General features: G+C 39.3%; 1 protein-coding gene across 3 annotated transcripts; it reads right to left on the reverse strand.

Moving 5' to 3' along the window:
* Window positions 1-18: 18 nt before the first annotated feature.
* Window positions 19-12,310, reverse strand: znf362b (zinc finger protein 362b). Of its 3 annotated transcripts, none has more exons than XM_084069330.1 (9): window positions 12,112-12,310; window positions 9,654-9,717; window positions 9,208-9,352; window positions 8,341-8,445; window positions 6,227-6,545; window positions 5,824-6,048; window positions 3,864-3,942; window positions 3,215-3,373; window positions 19-2,393 (listed from the first exon to the last, which is right to left on the reverse strand). In XM_084069330.1, exons 2-9 carry the CDS (start codon window positions 9,714-9,716, stop codon window positions 2,277-2,279), a joined length of 1,212 nt encoding a protein of 403 aa, XP_083925456.1. In that variant the 5' UTR covers window position 9,717; window positions 12,112-12,310; the 3' UTR covers window positions 19-2,276. The 3 variants fall into 3 exon arrangements, with proteins under 3 accessions (XP_083925456.1, XP_083925455.1, XP_083925454.1); XM_084069329.1 differs by having other exon boundaries at window positions 9,091-9,325; window positions 12,112-12,309; XM_084069328.1 differs by having other exon boundaries at window positions 9,091-9,352; window positions 12,112-12,308.
* Between the last annotated feature and the right edge of the window lie 6,532 nt (window positions 12,311-18,842).

An 18,842-nucleotide genomic window follows, 5' to 3' on the forward strand; every position in this document is an offset into this window, starting at 1 on the left:
ATGCTGCCAAGCAATGAGTGAGTTTATAACAGTCTGTTTATTAAACAAGGTAAAGATACAAAGCTTTTTTTTCCTTTTTAAACATTGATGTTCTTAGTTTTACTTTTCAGTCTTGGCTGTGCATATTTAGTTATCTAGAAACTTGTATATGAAACCACAATGCAAGACAGGAAAAAGTGTAATAAATCTACGCAATTATCTTTTTCATAGAGAACATGGGTTAAACAGTTATCATACAGTTTACAGCTTGGGTAGTCCATGCGAAAGGAAAAAAATAAAGTAAAAATGTTTACAAGACGGAATACTGCAGAACACAACAAGTAATGGAAATAGAATGGTCGTTTGCATGGTAGAACAGTTAAGGCTTATATGTAAATAACCGATATAAAAGGTGAATATTATTAACGTACAGATAGACTAAAATCATTACAGTAAGTTCATAGATAAACATCTTTTACAAAACCCGAATAGAAAGGAACGGTTTATGAAAACTTAAAATAGGAACTATAAATGATTAACATGATTTACCTTACAGCAACATGTACATTTTTCTCCGCAATCTCAAGGGTGAGAGAGAGAGAAAGAGAGAGATTAAGTTGAAGAGGCAGGGTCTGTTGTTTGTGTTAAATGACTGTTTTCAGGCCAGTGGCTTGAGTAATAGTTTTTTTTTTGTTTTGTCTTTTCTTCTTTTGAAAACATACTATATACTGTATATGTATTTTACATTATTCTCAGTTCCACCTCAGACATACGTCGAGCCGTAGCACCTTTTCGTTAAGTACCCTGAAGAATACAGGGTACCTCTATTTGTACCATTCAGAGGTTAAAGTTACAGTAAAAAATACATCAAACCAATACTGTGTACAATGAAAAGAATACTAAAATAAACAAAAGAAATACTAGCGAAGCATAAGCATCGACTCCATGTTAACTTGTCATATAGGCCCATGGAGTAGGACTTATATGGAAGTTCACTTTAAATGGGTAAAGCTTGTTAATATGTTTATATGAAGGTAAAAATACTATTTATATATACGTATATATATTGGGTCAAAATAGCTGTAACAACTTCACATTTTGGTCCAATGGTTTACTTTTTAAATATATTTTTCCCATTTAACTGAGATTTCATGTCAGCTTGAATTGATTTAAAAAATGAATATCACGAGCCAAAGTCTTAAGCGTTAAGTAGATACATCAATTAGCAACAGTATGTTTCTAATGCTTACAAACAATGTCCATAGCTTAACTGAACAAAATAGTGAAAGCAAATACGACTTCTAATATTTCTTTCTCACAAAACAAAAAACCTGAATATGGTTCATATGGCACTAGACATGAGGAAAACAATTGGAAAATAGAAGGTAACTACATAGCAGTGATGGATCATAATGTAATGATCACAAACGTTGCCATTGAATGTGGCGGATGAAACATTTGGGGAAATAGTAACCTTTTTCTCTATTTTTACCTCCTAAATGCCAAAATACATCTGAATACAATCATATAATTGAATTGTCATCCACATTGCTCCGATTGCCTTTCTACCAATTTAGATTTTTACGACCCTGTAAACGTATATTTGAATATTCTTTTTTTAATTACAAATAAAAAGGTATAGAATAGAAAAGGTAACCAAAACAAACAACACAACTTTCATTTCGACACAAATACTTTTAGCTGCCTCAAGTAATGCCTTTTTGACGCCATCTGACAAGATTAAAACAATTTGAGCCAAAACCACAAGGCCTAAAAGTGCTTTAAGATTATCTTTGGATGTCTCCAGAATACACCCACAAAATATTTTCTCTTTTTTTTTTACTTTCTCAATTCCTTTTGAGAGCAAATTTCATCTGGCACATTTTGGGAAACCATTTCATGGAATAAAAAAATAAGAAAATAAAAACAAAATGAGATAACCTTTCAATTTAAGGGCCAATGCATCCGGCAGTGTACATGACGCCTACGAAAGTGCTTATTAGATCTGACGTAAGACATTCCTAGCCATTGTATCCTCTGGGCAATGTCAAGCTGCATCGTTACATTCATAAAAACGCACTGTCTGTGCTCATCTTGACAGGGACGTGTCAAAATGGAACGAGAGGGGGGGACGTCTGGATGCTGTAATTAGCACTGAATGCTTATGTCAGCTGTCATATGCTAATGTAGGCTTTATGTAGGTGACCGTGTGCGCAGGGCCCCTAAAAGCCAGCCTCACATGACTAATAAATCCAACCTACTGTGCTGCTGTGTGTGTGTGTAGTGACTGGGGGAACTCAGATGAGGGAGATGCGTATGGGGATGTTGGGGGACTCCGTCCTCTGAGGTGACTGATGGTTCACTAGGTGCTCCACCACGGTATGTTTGGACATGTGCTTCATAAGGTATGTCTCCTGTGGAAAGAAAGAATTCAAACAGGTACAGGTTATAAAAAATATATTTCACCAGACCTTGACAGTAACAGAGGTCATAAAACGAAATGTTTTGTCTCAACATCGTTTGTGCCTACTCGTTATGTAATACAGTATATATATCATATTCCATCTACCCGGACAAACGGTACAATTTTCAATACTATTTCTACAATTTCAAATTCACCAACTATTCAGTATACAAACATACTGCCCCCAACCCCCGGCCAATAAACGACTTGACATCAAAAGGTTGATTGAAGCTCTGAGGCCTTCTGGAGCAAAAAGGGGAGGGGGTCTATTGAAGGTATTTTCAGAAATAACAGAAACAGCAGGAGAATGTAGTGTGCACTGTCTTTTGGTGTTTTGGAGGAGAAAGTAAAAAGGCTTTGCAACTGGCAAAGCAGTTTTTTTTAAGCATAATTGAGGTAAGTTCTTAACCACTTTCAACCTGGCTTCAATGTTTGTTCAAAAATAGAATATAATGTACAAGCTGAGCTTGTAGATCAGCTATTTTTGAAAGAGGGCTTAAGTATATGCTGAAATGAGAAGTGGTCCCCAATGAATAGGGTAAATTATATAAGTTACTGTATGTTCAATGTGGCGAGTATGTATTTGAGAAATGCAGCTGGATGACAAATTCTCTCACCAACTGCAGTCTCCAAAAGTAAGTAAAAACATCTGGAGTCAGTGCTAGTTCTTGGGAGTGACGAAACAAAACGCGTAAACATTTTAACATTGACAATTCGACTCCAGGCAGATAGGACTAGTCAAACGTTCTAGGTAATTTGGGGTGTACTCACTGAGGTGTATGCTCTGCCACACATACTACAGCAGTAGGCCTTGGCATTTTTGATGGCGTGCGCTGACAAATGGATCTGCAGTGATGCTGAATCTGAGTAGGCACGGTAGCAGTTAGGACATTTGTACGGCTTGTCTTTGTTGTGCTGCCTCTGGTGAGACTGTAATGGAAAGCCCAAGGAGATGGGAGGAAAAAACATCAGTTATTTTCTTGCAATGTGTAAAAAACAAAAAAAAGATGCAACAAACTCTACTGTATATTTTTTAAGTTTGTATATTAATTAGATTCTTGCAGAGAACAGACAGACTGGGTGGAGCAGAGAGGGAAAGACAACAATGGTCTCTACAAGTCAGACAAGTCAGGACAGATTGTTGGGAGAATGGTTCCCATGATATTTGACAACATTTTTTTTAAACGTTTTTTTCCCTTCTTCTGACTGATCTTCCCTTATATTCATCACCTTGCCATTCTGCTTCCTGTATAAAGGGTGTCAAAAGTTACATTCTTTCCATCTGTTGTCACTCCTACAGTACATGATGGCCTATCCCTCATAAACACTGATGGCCTAGCCTCTTGTACAGAACATGCCTTAGAGGTAATATCTGATGTTTTCTTACCATTGCCATGTTAATGTATGTAATGTTACTCACCTGGAGGTTAGAGAGTTGGGTAAATGCCTTTTCACATCCAGGATGGGCACATTTATAAGGCCTATCACCAGTGTGGATTCTGTGGCAGAAGGAGGGGGACATGAAGGACGTTGGATTGTTCAAAAACTAGAATCCAGTGCATTCCTCCTACAGTATATGAATGGAATGGATACTTTACAATATTTTGTAACTGGAATGTATTCACAAATTCATTCACACTGTCCACCTGTCCAAGAAACAACACCTAGAGCACGGGGTGCAATGTGGATTTTGTTTCAAGAGAGACCATCAACTAGCAATTCTGCATTCATTGGTATTTAGCCTAATAAGCGTGCCTATACCAGGCCATGTAGAATAACGAGAAGATTATTGCACTTAAAATTGCACTAGCTTTGAATTTGTTTGAGGCAGAGGAGATGGGTGCACAACGTCCTCTGCAGCTGACAGTGGTATGGAGCGGCAGTGGCTCAGGAGGTAGATCGGCCGCTTGGGAACTAGAAGGTTCCCAGTTCGATCCCAGGCTCCCCCTTGAGCAAGACGCTGAACCCTTAATTGCTCCCGATGAGCAGGTTGGTGCCTTGCATGGTTTCCTCCGGTGTATGAATGTGTGAATATAATGCACAATCATTACATTACAAGTGCATTTATATAGCGCCTTGGATAAAGGCGCTATATTAATGCACCATTTACGGTGCATATCATAACCTCGTCCAGGAGTTACATCTGGACAAAGCTTGTCTTATTTTAGCCATGCACTTTGAGACAGCAGAGCAGTCACAATGTATTGTGATGGTCAGTTGATAAAAAACAGCCCACATCATATGTGGATTTCTCAAAAAACTATTTTCAACTTTGGAAAGAGCTCCGCTCGCTCGTCTAAAACAGAAGTACTGACCGCAGTGCCTTTAAAAGGCGGTCACCTTTTTGCGCTATGCAGTGGCCTTTGGTAATTTCCCATCGGTTTTAATCTATCTTAACAGGCACAGGTGGTGCCTATTTTTTTTAAGGCAGACATTGTGAACACGCCCTTACTGATTCATCTGTAGCAAAAAATCCAGGTTAGCTACCAAGCTGATAGTTGTTTAGCTAATGTAAGTGGTTATTAACTCATTTAAAAATAACATCATTCCGACCAACAATAGGTTCAATAAATAGGTTGAAATGGCTATCCAGCTGTGCTCAAATAAGCATGGCATGCCTAACCATTCTCAAAGAATGGCATAATCACAATTTAAATATTACTGCACCACTGTACAGCTTTGATGTAAAATCATCCTCATCAGCTGTGCTGGTGAGACGGTGTCTCTATGACACAGCGCTGCTGCGCTAGGCTAGGCGGCTAGTGCTAGCAGTTTACATGTGAAGTGCACAGACGAAGTAGCTAAATATCTGTCATTAAATTGTTTTTACTTTTCACAGAATATCTTATTTACAATGTGATTGAGCTAACCAGTGAAGTTGTATTTCTCTATCTGTGTGTTGTATTGATTCCATTTGGGATAAGTTGTCTGGCACAGAGCCAGCTCAATGGGTCTGGACTGGCTGAGTAAACAGGGACTAGTTATTGCCTCTATCAGACCTCATGTATTTCCAGCATAACAGAGGTAACACTTGCAAAAAGGTTATTTTGAGGGCAAATTGTAATTAATAAAATGTATTTATATTGTCGGGCCACAATATAAATACATTTTGATTATGTTTTATTTAGATGGTAACTGTCATATAATCGCGATATTACACTCAAGGCTTTAGCTTCATTATTGCCACTTAAGTTATGTTTGCGAAACTTGCTGCAAGCGCCTCGTGCCTGACCACATCACTGTCATGCCAATAATGGCGGTAAAGCACACCTAATTAAAATGTATGCGAATTATTATTTTGGGATCTGCGAGGAATACTAAGCGGAAACTTCACATGATTACATAATCAAGTGCATTATAGATGAGTGGTCTGAACTGACCTGGTGTGCTGCTGCAGATGTGACAGCTGGCGGAAGGAGTTCTCGCAATAGGAGCAGTGATAGGGCTTGATTCCAAGGTGGATGCGCAGGTGCTGGGCCAGATAGGAAGCATTGGCGAATGACTTGGAGCAGTGGGGACACTTGTGGGGCTTGGCCTCCGTGTGAGACTTGGAGTGCATTTGCATTTCTGACTTGGAGAAGAAGGTGAGTGGACACACTTTGCATCTAGTGGACAGAAGAGGACAATAAATGCTTGAGTGTTATTAAAGACTACCACTAAAACTGTAATAGTGATTATAATACAATATTAACCTATACAGTATTATAAATGCTTTCTGTGGGACAATGACCTGATCAAGATTTAATTATCTGCATAACACAAAGTAACTTCCAGTGTCCCAACCTGTAGGTTTTTCCTTCTTTGGGTGCAACAGTGATACAGCCTTGGTCAGATAGGAGGGGATAGGGCACCACCAACAGTGGACCTGTAGGATTCTCAGCCTTGATCTTCTTGCGTCCCCGGGGGGCCTTAGGTGGGGGCCCTAGGAGACCTGCCAGGCCCCCAATCTTCATATGCTCCATCCCGGGGCCGTTGGCCAGTCCAGAGATGATGTTGACCGGTGGGGCTCCACACAGCCGGTTCTGACTGCTGGAGGTTGGAGTGGTTGGGGTCAGTGCCTCTGAGGTGCTGTGGTTTTCTTGCCGGGACGAAGGGGCCAAACCTGTAGCGATGGGATCAGAACCACAGTAAGTACTGCACATTGATCTGTTAATGTTAAGTCACCTGACTTTAGACCTGCATACACCCTAAACTGGCTTAGTTAGGTGTGTGTGTGTGTGTGTGTGTGTGTGTGTGTGTGTGTGTGTGTGTGTGTGTGTGTGTGTGTGTGTGTGTGTGTGTGTGTGTGTGTGTGTGTGTGTGTGTGTGTGTGTGTGTGTGTGTGTGTGTGTGTGTGTGTGTGTGTGTGTGTGTGTGGGGGGGGGGGGTGTACACATTGTATATAATCTGAATATATGCACATTCTGTTGATTTCTCCACAACACCCTTTATTACAATCTACGTGATGTTTTATCCAGTAACTAATCATAATGCCCACAGATAGATACATAGTTGTCATAGTGGGACCACAGTAGGACACACAGGACGGATACAGATAAGAGAGATGCAAGCTTCAAGGGGGGGGGGGGGGGGGCAATGTACTATTCTGTCCCTATCGGTACATAACTCGAACGGCGTTGAGTTGGCTCAAACGGACTTCGCAGCGTTCGGCACGGCGGTGCCTCTCGTAGTCTCGTTGCTCAAGTCTCGCTTGAGACATCATGCCTCCGTCGTTGTAACAGTTTTTTGCCTAACTACTTCCTACCTTTAATATTAGTGGCTGTTCTCACTATGTGGGCCGAGTGGTCCGCCTCGCCTCGCAAAATCTATGCCTAAACCAAACCTTAATCCTCATAAAATAATTTGCGCCGCAACTTAGATAATATAAATAGACAGCGCCGGGAGAGGGATTCGATCCTGAGGCGCCAAGTTTGGAAGTCTAATGCTTAACGTTGCATGCCATGGAGCCATCTGGTATTACAGAGGTTTTGGGAGTTATTTAAGGCAGTCCGCTCATGTGAGAGGCAGTTCTGCGTGCGTCACAGAAGGGGGCGTTGTTTTTTTTTACAGTTTTTGCCCTCCCGTTAGCGCTGGTGGTCTGTTTGTTAAACCACTTAAACCCCAGCATCGCAGAAAGTATCAGATCGACAAGTTCACAACGCGTTGCTTGTCGATCTGCTTTTTCCAGTGAAAGCCTTCCCCCACAATAACAGAAAACAGAAACTAATATAGAGCCCTGAGACTCCGGTCAACCATACAGTATAGGGTTTAAGCGGTTAACCGAGGAAGAGAGAAGACACACGAAATGTGAACTTGTTAACTGCTAGCATGATCCTACATGCACAATTAAGTGCAATTGTGTAGCATACATTCACATAACTCCTCTGTAGCTACTCAGTGCAACGCTGCATGCAGAGTGAATGCTGAATATATATTTGGAGACTTACGTTATGTGCACTATTTTTAGTATGTGTTGCAATGTCCCCTTGTTTTGTATGTTAAGCCCTGTTGTCCATGTCCTAGATGTGTCTGTCAGTATGTAATGTTGCTGCGTAAGTAAAAAAAACAACCATCTGCACCAACACCACCAAGGCCCTGAATCTGAATTAGAACCAGACCAACATATCAGCCATTATTTGACTTTTCTGCAATAATACAGCTGATGTGTCCAGATTTTTACCAGGTGTCCCTATTTTGGGCATTAAAGCAAACATTTTAAAGTTGTCAAAAATAGCAGATCTACAAGCTCACAAGTGTGTTGTGGCGTGTTGTGAGCTTGTAGAATGTTCAAGTTGATTAGAATTGATTTTGCACTTTTTGATAAAATATGTCATCGGTAGGCTCGACTCTCCAAAATCGTGAACATGGGCATCGGTGTTCTCTCATTCACACACAGAACAGCGACGTGACTACTTTACCTGAGCGATGGTTGATTCTGCCAGCTTGTTCTGCCATCTGTCTCAAATGCCAGTCTTCCCACAGTCCCTTCGCCTTAACCGTCGACTTGTCATCCATATTTCCATCTGAGAGGTTGTGAGGTGAGGACAGTTTAATCAATACATAATAAAGTTTCAAAATTAAAGAAACATTTTACAACACCTGTCTCTATATCGGTACTGTATTATTTCCAACTCTAAGGATGAAGGTCAAAATGAAGACTGCAATCATGGCTTTACAATACTGTGAAGTGACGATCATGTCACCTCATATGTGTGTTGTTGATTGCTTGATTTTGATTATTTTATTTTCAATATCATATTTATTTTTTCATTTGCAATATCATTATTGCTTAGCGAGTTCTTACTTAACATTATTGATAATGAAGGTAAATATCCTGACAGAACATATATGATATGATTGCAATGCAACAAGGTTGAACCTGGGCTCTGTGTTTCCCCTAGGATGAAGTTGTAGCAGCGGCGGTGATTATTATTAATTTATTTTTGCCCTCAAGTCAGGTGTCTTTGAGATTGACAGGTGTCACAGAGTCACAGTGGTCCTGTGGACCACCACCAGGCAAAACACACAGCGTAATGTGAGTATGGGCAATATCAAAGGCTTCAAGCCCACGTAATGTAGTACAACTGGCTTTAACTCTAGCAATTTACTTGTAACTAATTTAGACTTGGGAACCAGTGCCAGACCAAGCAATGGACATCAGACTGTACCTTGTCCAGAGCTGGAGGTGGGGCGAGCGTGTAGGGCGATGTCTGGCTGGCCAGAGCCCTGAGGCTGAGAAGGGTGGTGGCTTTGCACCTGCTGCTGCTTCTGGGGCACAGACATACCGTGATGTGCGGAGCCATCCGAGGGCGAGGAGGACACCAGCAATGGCTGTTGGGAGGGTGTGGAGGTAGGCTGCAGATGTAGGGGTCGGATCTTCTCAGCCATCAGCTGCTCCTTGATCTTGTTAATGAGCACCAGGTTATCCAGCTGAAAGGTTTAATGGTTCATGCTCAACAGAAAACAGTCACCATGTGTGAATGTCATTCATGCCTTCCAAGCATTGACTTGATCACGACATCTATACAAGGTCTCAGGTTTGCATCCGTGAGACGAGAACAGCAAGAAATTCTCCATTTGAAATGGGGGAGAAAAAACATTGAAAGATTCACTGTTTCGGTCAGGGATTCCTGCTGAACGGCTCAAAAGACATTCACACATGGACACAAATGGCAGTGGAAAATGGCAATGTCACAGAAAATAAATGCTAAGGATAACTCAGGCTTCTTACCTGGCCCGGCATAGAGGGAGGTGGTGGCCAAAAGTAGGGGTTGTTGAATCGTGGCTCTGCCATCCTGAGATTAAAATAATCTGTGTTATCGCTCATATTTTAACATGAAACATTATGAAGTAATTGTGTGAAATAGTGCTGAATGATTGACGATATTTATTTTTTTGCAATATAAACAAGACAGAGTCTAATCCCTGTGCAAAGTTGGTGTGTGGAACTCCATATTTGGTCAAATGTGAAAAGCAGGAATTGTGTGATTTCCGCAAATACACGTCAATATGTATATATTTCGTTTGTAAAACCAGTTACCAAGAAGTCATTACATCCCAGTTACCAAGAAATTGTTAAATCAGGTGAGTCATTCCTTGCCACTGTTGCCAAGTGCTTACTCATGAGGGCATGTTGGGTCTCTGTAGTTGTGTGTGGTCACTCCCAACCTGCTCTACATGTAAAGCTTCTTGAAATAACTTATGATTTGGCACTATATAAAGGATATTGATGATTGACTGATTGTTATTTATCAGATGGACTCAATGTACTGATTTTAGTGTTTTAGTACAATGTGAGTGACTGACCCAATTTCATTTAGCTATCCTTTGCAATGATACAATTCGGTGTGTATGTGTTCATTGCAATGTCAATGCTGAAACAATATATTGTTCAGCCCTACTATGAAAGCCTACATTTTAACTAATGTTATTACACATTGGCCAGGGTACCATTATTAACCATAGTGGATGTCTAATACCTTATTTATGTTCAATCGCACAAGACTGTAAGCAAGAAGGCTTGCACCAAGTTCTCAATCCAACATCATCTTCACTATAATGCATAGCAATAGAAAGTAAGGTTTAATATTATGTATTCTGGATAATATTAAGAGTCCTGGGGTTTGACCACTTGGCAACTTGTTTGCACCATTTCAGACGTGAGATAAAGTACAGCATGTAAATTATTATTATATAGCTACATTTTATATGTGCACTATAATCACACAGGATTTAATTTGTATATCACTTTAAAATAGTAACAAATAACTATGTCATAATGAGGATATTCCTGTAATAATAAAATAACAATCACTGCTATTATTTGAGGAAGATGGTTGGTTCATGTGACCATGCAGTTCAGCACATTATTAGGCTATTATTATTGTTATGCCATTATTATTACAGAATAATACAGGCTCACTCCTCCAGCCACGATCAAGCTTCATACTGTATTGTCACCTTTAACATTCGTCCATTATCTAAATGACATGCGCAAATGACATTTTGACAGGCACATTCATAAAAAAGGTTAATACAATCTATAGTCTTAAATATTCCGCAAAGGCGGTTTTGGCGTCTGAATATGTAATGATAGGCAACCATTCCCTTTGTCTGATGAATATGGAATTCGTGAAAAAATAAGTGTATAGGTCGCTCTGTTGCGATTAAAAAAAATACATGTATATCGTAGGTATGGAAGTCCATAGGTCCAAAAATCAAAAAAATAAATAGCACAATGAAATAAATAAAATCCACAATGAAATAAATAAAAAACAATTATATAAATAAAAAATACTATTAAATAATTAAAATATACAATTGTATTTTATATCATTGCTTTTTTATGAATTTCGTTGTGGATTGTATTTATTTCATTGTGGTATTTTTTTAAATTTAATTTTTGGATCTATGGACTTCCATACGTAGGAAACTTCATCATTTCAACTTGCAAGACGTGAACCGCTATAGTGAACATGTGTGATATTCACTGATCGTCTGTTTTAGCGCCGCGGCCCTTGATCCTCCCTAAAATACGCGACCCAGACAGTCTGTCTGAGACAGTTTTGTTAAAAAACATTTCCAGACAAAAGAGAAGAAACAAAAATGGCAGCCTTATTTTTATAAGGCGGGACGCCATATTCTGCTGCAGACCCCAAATTTTTAGGAACATTGACATGTTGTCTAGGGGGAAAAAACGAGGCCGATCCGACGCGGACACACAAAGGTGTGTTTATGATCGTGTCATAGCAAAGGCATGAATGATTGTTTACGGCGATCATTGCAGGTTTGAATAGCCCGGCCTCCCCAACCTCTTCTTTAAAAAAAAAGACACTTCCTACAACAACCATGCCCTGCACAATATAGCACGGAAACACAACTAGCGAAGATGCTGTCTAGTCTGCCTGCCTCGATCTAAAACAAAACATACGGATAAAAAAAGAACAGCATCGTCCGCGTAAAAAAGGGCATCACACCGCCTGACACGGAATACGGACCATCTTGACCAAAAATGCCACTTTTTTTGTTTGTTTGTTGTTGTTGTTTTTTTTTTTAAACATTCTGCAACTTTTTGACGAATCAAAAAGCCCAAGTGGTATAGTCTTTTTTTCTGCACGATTCACGCGTATCACGACGGTTTTTTGCCATATGCACACTTATAAAGACGTTGGGAAGACGTGCACAAATACCTGGTTATGTCCTGATCGCAGATAGAGAACAGATCTAGGCTATTATTATAAAAGGTTGATGTTCTCTGTGGCTGCCTGTCTGTGCCTCCAATCCGGACCAGCGCTTCCGGGTCGCTTTGTTCACTTCTGGGTAGAAACTAGCCCTGGTCCAGAGCGGTAGTGAGTTCTCTCTAACTGCCAAGCACCCTGGTAGACTCATAGACCGAACATTCCGCTGCCGTGCGAGGTCTCCATATTTAGTCAAAATAAACAAAACCATTTTACTACTCATCGAAACAAAGGCTATTTTGTTTTGCTGAAAGTCTATTATCCAGGGTGGGAACCTCTCAGGACCCCACCTTCTCTGCATAATACACTTCTGGGCAGAAAATAATATATGTCCGGAAATTATTTTATTTACTCCACTGCGCCCTCTACAGATCTGGTTAATGGTCATTTATATTGACCAAATCTGTAGAGGGCGCAGTGGAGTAAATACAATATTTTCCGTCTGGCGGACATATTTTATTTTCTGCCCAAAAATTGTATTATACAAAGAAGGAGGGGTCCTGAGAGGCTTCCCACCCTGGTTAATAGACTTTCAAAAAAACAAAACAGCCTTTGTTTTGGTGAGTAGCAAAGTAGTTTTGTTTATTTTTTACTAAAGACGGAGACCTCGCACGGCAGTGGAATTTTCGGTCTATGAGCAGAGCAGCGCGCCTAGCAGGGCGTTAGAGAGAACTAACTAACGCTCTGGACCAGGGCTAACTTCTGGGTAGATACGTCAGTGGTGGAAAGTAACTAAGTATATTTACTCAAGTACTGTACTTAAGTACATTGTTTAGTTTTTTTTTTTTTTTTTACTTTACTGGAGTATTTACAATTTCAGTACTTTTACTTCTACTCCATTACATCTCAGAGGCAAATATTGTAGCCTACTTTTACTCCAGTGCAATTATTTGAAAGCTTTATACTTTGCAGATTTTGATTATTATTACAAAACATACATTAACCACTTCAACCCTATATATAAATGTCGGCAATTTGAAAATATCAGATCTACAAACTCACAATGCGTTGCAACGCATTGTGAGCTTGTAGCTGCTATTTTCAAAATATTTGTATAGCCTACATTTCATTTGAAAAGTGGGACATTAACATTATGCATAATGAGTACTTTCTACTTTTGGTACTTTAAGTACATTTTGATACCGATACCTTTGTACTTCTACTCAAGCACATTTTTAATTCCGGACTTTTACTTGTAACAGAGTATTTCTACAATGCAGAATTATACTTTTACTTTAAGTAAAAAATGAAAGTACTTTTTCCACCACTGGCTGGAAACGCACTGCGGTCACACTCACACTCTGTAAAGTTACAGAGTAGCCTAGACGCCACGGGGATTTCACCTCCTGACGATACAGGAATTTACATTGAGTGTAGGCTAGCCTACTGTATGTAAAAAAAAAAGAAGAAAAGAAATGTACAGAAACATGCGCAAACCACTGTAACCGCGTGTGGGGGCTTTTTTTAAGCCTTTCTGAATGGATTTTTTTTTCTTCCTTTAAAATGTCCACTTTTTTATACTGTGTATATACTATATACTGCGGCTATTGTTTACTATAAACTGTGTTGCTTGCTGAGAAGAACTGGTGGTGATAGTTTAACAGACGAACCCCATGTCCTGTTGTTATTATAGCCTACCTACACAGCTGCAGTGCTCAGTCAAAACTGTGTTTGCGTTATAAACATCTTGTTCACTATTAATTTAGTTATTTGGTATTTTCCCCATGATATTAACGTGTGGTCAAATGTGTCATTTTGGCCATATCTATAATAACAATAATTATTAAGGTGCAGAGAGAGAGAAATTGAGAAAGAGAGAGAGAGAGAGAGAGAGAGAGAGAGTGTGTGTGTGTGTGTGTGTGTGTGTGTGTGTGTGTGTGTGTGTGTGTGTGTGTGTGTGTGTGTGTGTGTGTGTGTGTGTGTGTGTGTGTGTGTGTGTGTGTGTGTGTGTGTGTGAGAGAGAGAGAGAGGAGGAGAGATGGAGACAATTCAAAATGTTAAACTTTTCCCCAAGTTTTACAAAAGTATATTTATTCATAAAGAATATCTATATAGTTAGTGTAAAGGGAAATACAGCCTATTTAAGATATTTAAAATAGAAGGTCCTTAGTAATTATTTACTAATTATTTTAAGGGTCCTAAATGTAAGGTCAAATGTAAGGTCCCCCCCCCCCCTCCACTCCTCCTCCCACTCCTGTTTTTCATACCAGTAACCTGTAAGCTGATTGTATGATGTTCTGCATAGTAGTGTATATTTGTATGTCTTCTTAAATGTCATCATGATTTGAGTGCACGGGGATCTCATTTTAAATAAGCCAAGTGCTTTTATGAGCGATCCAGTTTAGAGGACCTTGTATTGTGAATTGTACTTTTACCATGTCTTTCTAAATAAAGTATTCAATCAATCAATCAATCACGGAATAACAGAATAAATCTAATCTTTATTACTGTTAGTGAGGTGCAATGGGATTCTAGGAAGCAGCCGTACAAACGTGTCTGCTGACGTAAACCTACAGTAGCATTATTCTGTGTAACCACCAATAGCACTGTCTGTCACTCTGTGGGGTATTTCTGAGAGTTTGTTTCCTGTTTCTTTACAATCAGTTCTGCTCAAGTGCCAAAGAAGTGACAGTCACAACATAAACACAGGTTTCGTTTGTATTTGATCACAGTCTGTGTCACATTTGGTCTAAACTCTTCTTTAGATTCATTTATAAATATTAATCATTTCAAATGAGAGACACAGGCTGTCCGGTTTACTGTTTAACTTTATTTTAAGGCATATTCCTTTGAAAATGAGGTGCCTGGTGTTGGTAAGTAATCCACTTTATATTATCTATGTGTTTTTACTGGTTGGCAAGTAATTACAACCTGAAGCTCATAAGATATAACAATATGTTTCTTTTCACTCTGTGAAGCACTTTGGTCAATCTTTGGTTGTTTTAAACGTGCTCTATAAATACAGTTTGATTGATTGATAACATTTACAGATTGCAGCTTTAATATTTCTATAATATTATCAATGTTTTCATTAGAGATTATGCAGAAATGTACATTTATTTTTGTATGTTTTCTGTACTTGGCTTTTGTATAAAAATCTCAGTGAATGCACATCAAAATCTTTGACAACTTGTTTCAAATGAAATATTGGAAAGTTATATATGAAGTAAAGATAGCCTTCATGTTGCCTGCTGGATGATTCACTTCAGTCAGTCAATCAGTTGATTGACTGACTTTCATACAGCACATTTCATACATTAATGCAATACCATGTGCTTGACTATACTATAAGTAAACACTGACAGCCAATACGTAGGTAATGATAAAGGAGTATACCATATAATACAAAATAATAACAATAAAAATAGGGAGAATTCATAAAATGTTTAATTATAAGTTAACAATAAAGGAAATTGACCTCAGCTTCGTCTTGATTATAGTTTCTTCACAAGATATTATGTATAAACTCTTCTTTTGAGGTGTTGTACATGGGGCCAGTCTCAGAGGACTAAATCCAGCCTTTTCCTTTCTCTCAGGTTTGGCCACTCTTATTGGGCTTCCTTTACACTGGACAGAGTTGCACAGAGGTTGAAATACTGAAAAAACGTGATACATGTTGTAAGGAATGTCCAAAAGGTAAGCTAAAACATGGCGTTATCATTTATTTAGTTTGTGTTGCTGAAAACTGTCAGTGGAATTTGTTTTCAGTTGTAGACTCGTAGGATATATTGCTGTGTTGAGGGATTTATTTGAATGCATACTTAGTAGGCCTACTTTACTTTCTCTTCATCCTGTGGCGTTGATAATGTCCCTCCCTGCACTTTGATCGGTATTTTGCAGCAGGTGTTGTCCATCTCAGAGTAACGGTAGACGTTTGGCCAGAACTTATCTTGTCGCTTCGAGTCAGTGCAAGTGACGCCTTCAGTGATCAAACTTTGGCATAAAGTTTTCCTGAAGAGTTCTTAATGTGAGATCTTGTTTGTTAAGAACACACAGCAGATATTTCTGAGGATTCCATTATGTTGAGTTGATCTTACTTACTTCTACTCCCATCCCTCTTTGTCACTCACCAGCACTTGCCAAACAGCTAGACCGATTTGACCTCCAGATGTTAGAATAGAATAGAATAGTCCCCACTCCTTGGGGTGTTTTTTTGTCACTGTATATGTGTATATACTGTATGCACATACGGGAAATTCATCCTCTGCATTTACCCATCCTATAACAACTAGGAGCAGTGAGCAGCCATTCGCTCGGGGGAACAGGCGCTCAGGGAGCAATTAGGGTTTAAGAGTCTTGCTCAGGGATCAACACATTGCTGGCCTGGAATCATACCTGGGACAACCAGGGCCTCAGGCTCCCCAGGTGGGCTCAGTAACCACTCAGCTATGGCCGCCCCCCATGTTATGTAGTCATCCATAACTTTGTATTTACCGTGGTCAGCACCTGTTCAATTTTGGTGTGCGCTCCTCTCCTTTTGTCTGAGAGTCATCCATATGTAACACAAGCTTTTCAAAGTGTATACGTGATGTTTTTGTGCTCAGTTATGGCTGATGAAACTTTGAAGTAAGAACTTCCTCTAGTGAATCACCATTTACGGTGGTTGACGTATGGGAGGTAGTTCTGGCTGATATCACTTCGATCTTGGTGATGTTGAGGCATGTTTGCCATGCATTTCCTTGAGTCTGTCAATCTTTACTTGTAGATGTTCTTTCACTGTCTATACGAGAGCAAGTAAAGGTCATTTATGAAGACTAGATCTTCCAATCGGGAAAAAAGATTCCATTGGATGTTTCTTATTTAGCCAGCAGTTGTTTTGCACTTGATCCAGTCTAATGATGGTGGAAGAGGATGGAGCGAAGGATGCAAACATTGAAAGTGTTGAAACAAAAAATGAGAATTGGATTGAACACTACATAATTGAAGCTTACAAATAGGTTCTTTCTCCTGAATGGTTGAAATTGATATCCCACCTGAAATTGTATTTTCTGTTTACTAAAGAGCTGGAGAGATGGGAAGACCCCTGTTACTGAACAAACACTCTATAGCCATGATAGCACAATACAGCACACAGAAGATAGAGCTTTAACTTCTTAAATGAGCACTGTATCATCATATACTTGGTACCAATTATACCAAAATGACATCATCGATGGGGAGTCCAAGCTAATAAAAACTACAGGCTTTCTCTTCTTGGAATGTTACCATGCTGAAATAGAAGCCATTGAAAAACGTTTGAAATCTTGTGTTTGAAATGACCAAACCTGCCTACCGAGGATGTCACTGGTAGGCACGGTGGTACGAACTTGAGCATTAGTGAGGACCTAATAGATGAAGATAGGTTGAAAATGGTCAAACTGGTGCTTTAACAATAAACGTTTTGTTTTAACGAAAAGATATCACTTAGAGGCACTGTTAATGATTCCCTTAGTAATTATGTTCCTCAGAACCTTTTAAGGGTCCTATACCAGTCTCTTAGAAATGAAATAATGTGTGAAACATAAGACAATGGATTAATCTAGAGTGATTGAAGAGGAGGAAGAGATACCAAGATGCATTTTTGGGATAGTGAAACCCGACTGGACACTATGACACTCCTTGTAGACTCTCTTTCTCTCGGTCGCAGAGCAAATCCCGCTGTGCCATCTCACTCAGACAGTAGTGATCATCCAGATACATATCAAACAGATGTAGTGAATAAAAGGAGAATGGTGCTGAATATGTATTTTCTTAAAAAGTTAAAGCACTTTTCTTTCTTTTTTTCAGTAACAGAGGTCTCCTCGTGCGTCTCTCTGGTTCTTTAGTAAACAGAAAATACGTTTTCAGGGCAGCAATTTCATCCATTCAGGAGAGGGAACCCAGTTATCAGCTTCAATTTGTAGTGTTCCAGTTTCAATTTTGTCTGCTCATGTGTTTATGTCATTACCTCCAATTTTGCTTGTTTATCTTGTATCAAACTCTTATATATCAATGATTATTTTCAGAACATAGAGTTTATAACCTTTTAAGGTAGTTTATGCAACCGGTCACAACGCCTCGCATTCAATGGCTATTTTCACAGTACTTATCTGTGGAACCAAGTCAAACAAAATTGAATGCCTCAATTCCTACGATTCCAAGTGCTTGTCAGGGTGGGAGGGTCCCCAGTTCAAATATGATTATTTTGGGGGGTCGCTGCCCTAAAAGGTTGAGAACCAGTGCATTAGAGCACTATGGTGTTATTTTATATTTCGGGCCCTTATCTGTCAATGCAGAGTCCCAGTGTGCAACCAAACATAAGACACTAGCCTGTTGTTTACCATGAAGAATCACAGGAGTTTTGCTGAAACTTCTAAGCTAGCGACATTGGCAACATATAACGGTAGGAATATATCTGGAAATTCTATTATTATGTTAATCTTTACATGGTTGGTTTTCAGTTACACAGATCCCTGTCAAAAACCGAAAAGATGTCCCAAGACTTGTCCGTCAACTACTACTACTACTACTACTACAACTACAATGACTTCATCCAGATACATATCAAACATGTTAGAAAATAACAGATGTAGTGAATAAAAGGAGAATGGTGCTGAATATGTATTTTCTTAAAAAGTTAAAGCACTTTTCTTTCTTTTTTCAGTAACAGAGGTCTCCTCGTGCGTCTCTCTGGTTCTTTAGTAAACAGAAAATACGTTTTCAGG

This window comes from Gymnoscopelus microlampas (assembly GCF_963454915.1).
Source record: "Gymnoscopelus microlampas genome assembly, chromosome: 10".
Classification (NCBI taxonomy): domain Eukaryota; kingdom Metazoa; phylum Chordata; class Actinopteri; order Myctophiformes; family Myctophidae; genus Gymnoscopelus; species Gymnoscopelus microlampas.

Coding starts and splice junctions, on each gene's coding strand:
- znf362b (XM_084069328.1), bottom strand. CDS start 9,716: ATGGCAGAGCCACGATTCAACAACCCCTACTTTTGGCCACCACCTCCC. Junction 6,049..6,226: donor AAAGAAGGAAAAACCTACAG/GTTGGGACACTG, acceptor TCTGTCCACTAG/ATGCAAAGTGTGTCCACTCA. Junction 2,394..3,214: donor GTGGCAGAGCATACACCTCA/GTGAGTACACCC, acceptor TTCTTTCCACAG/GAGACATACCTTATGAAGCA.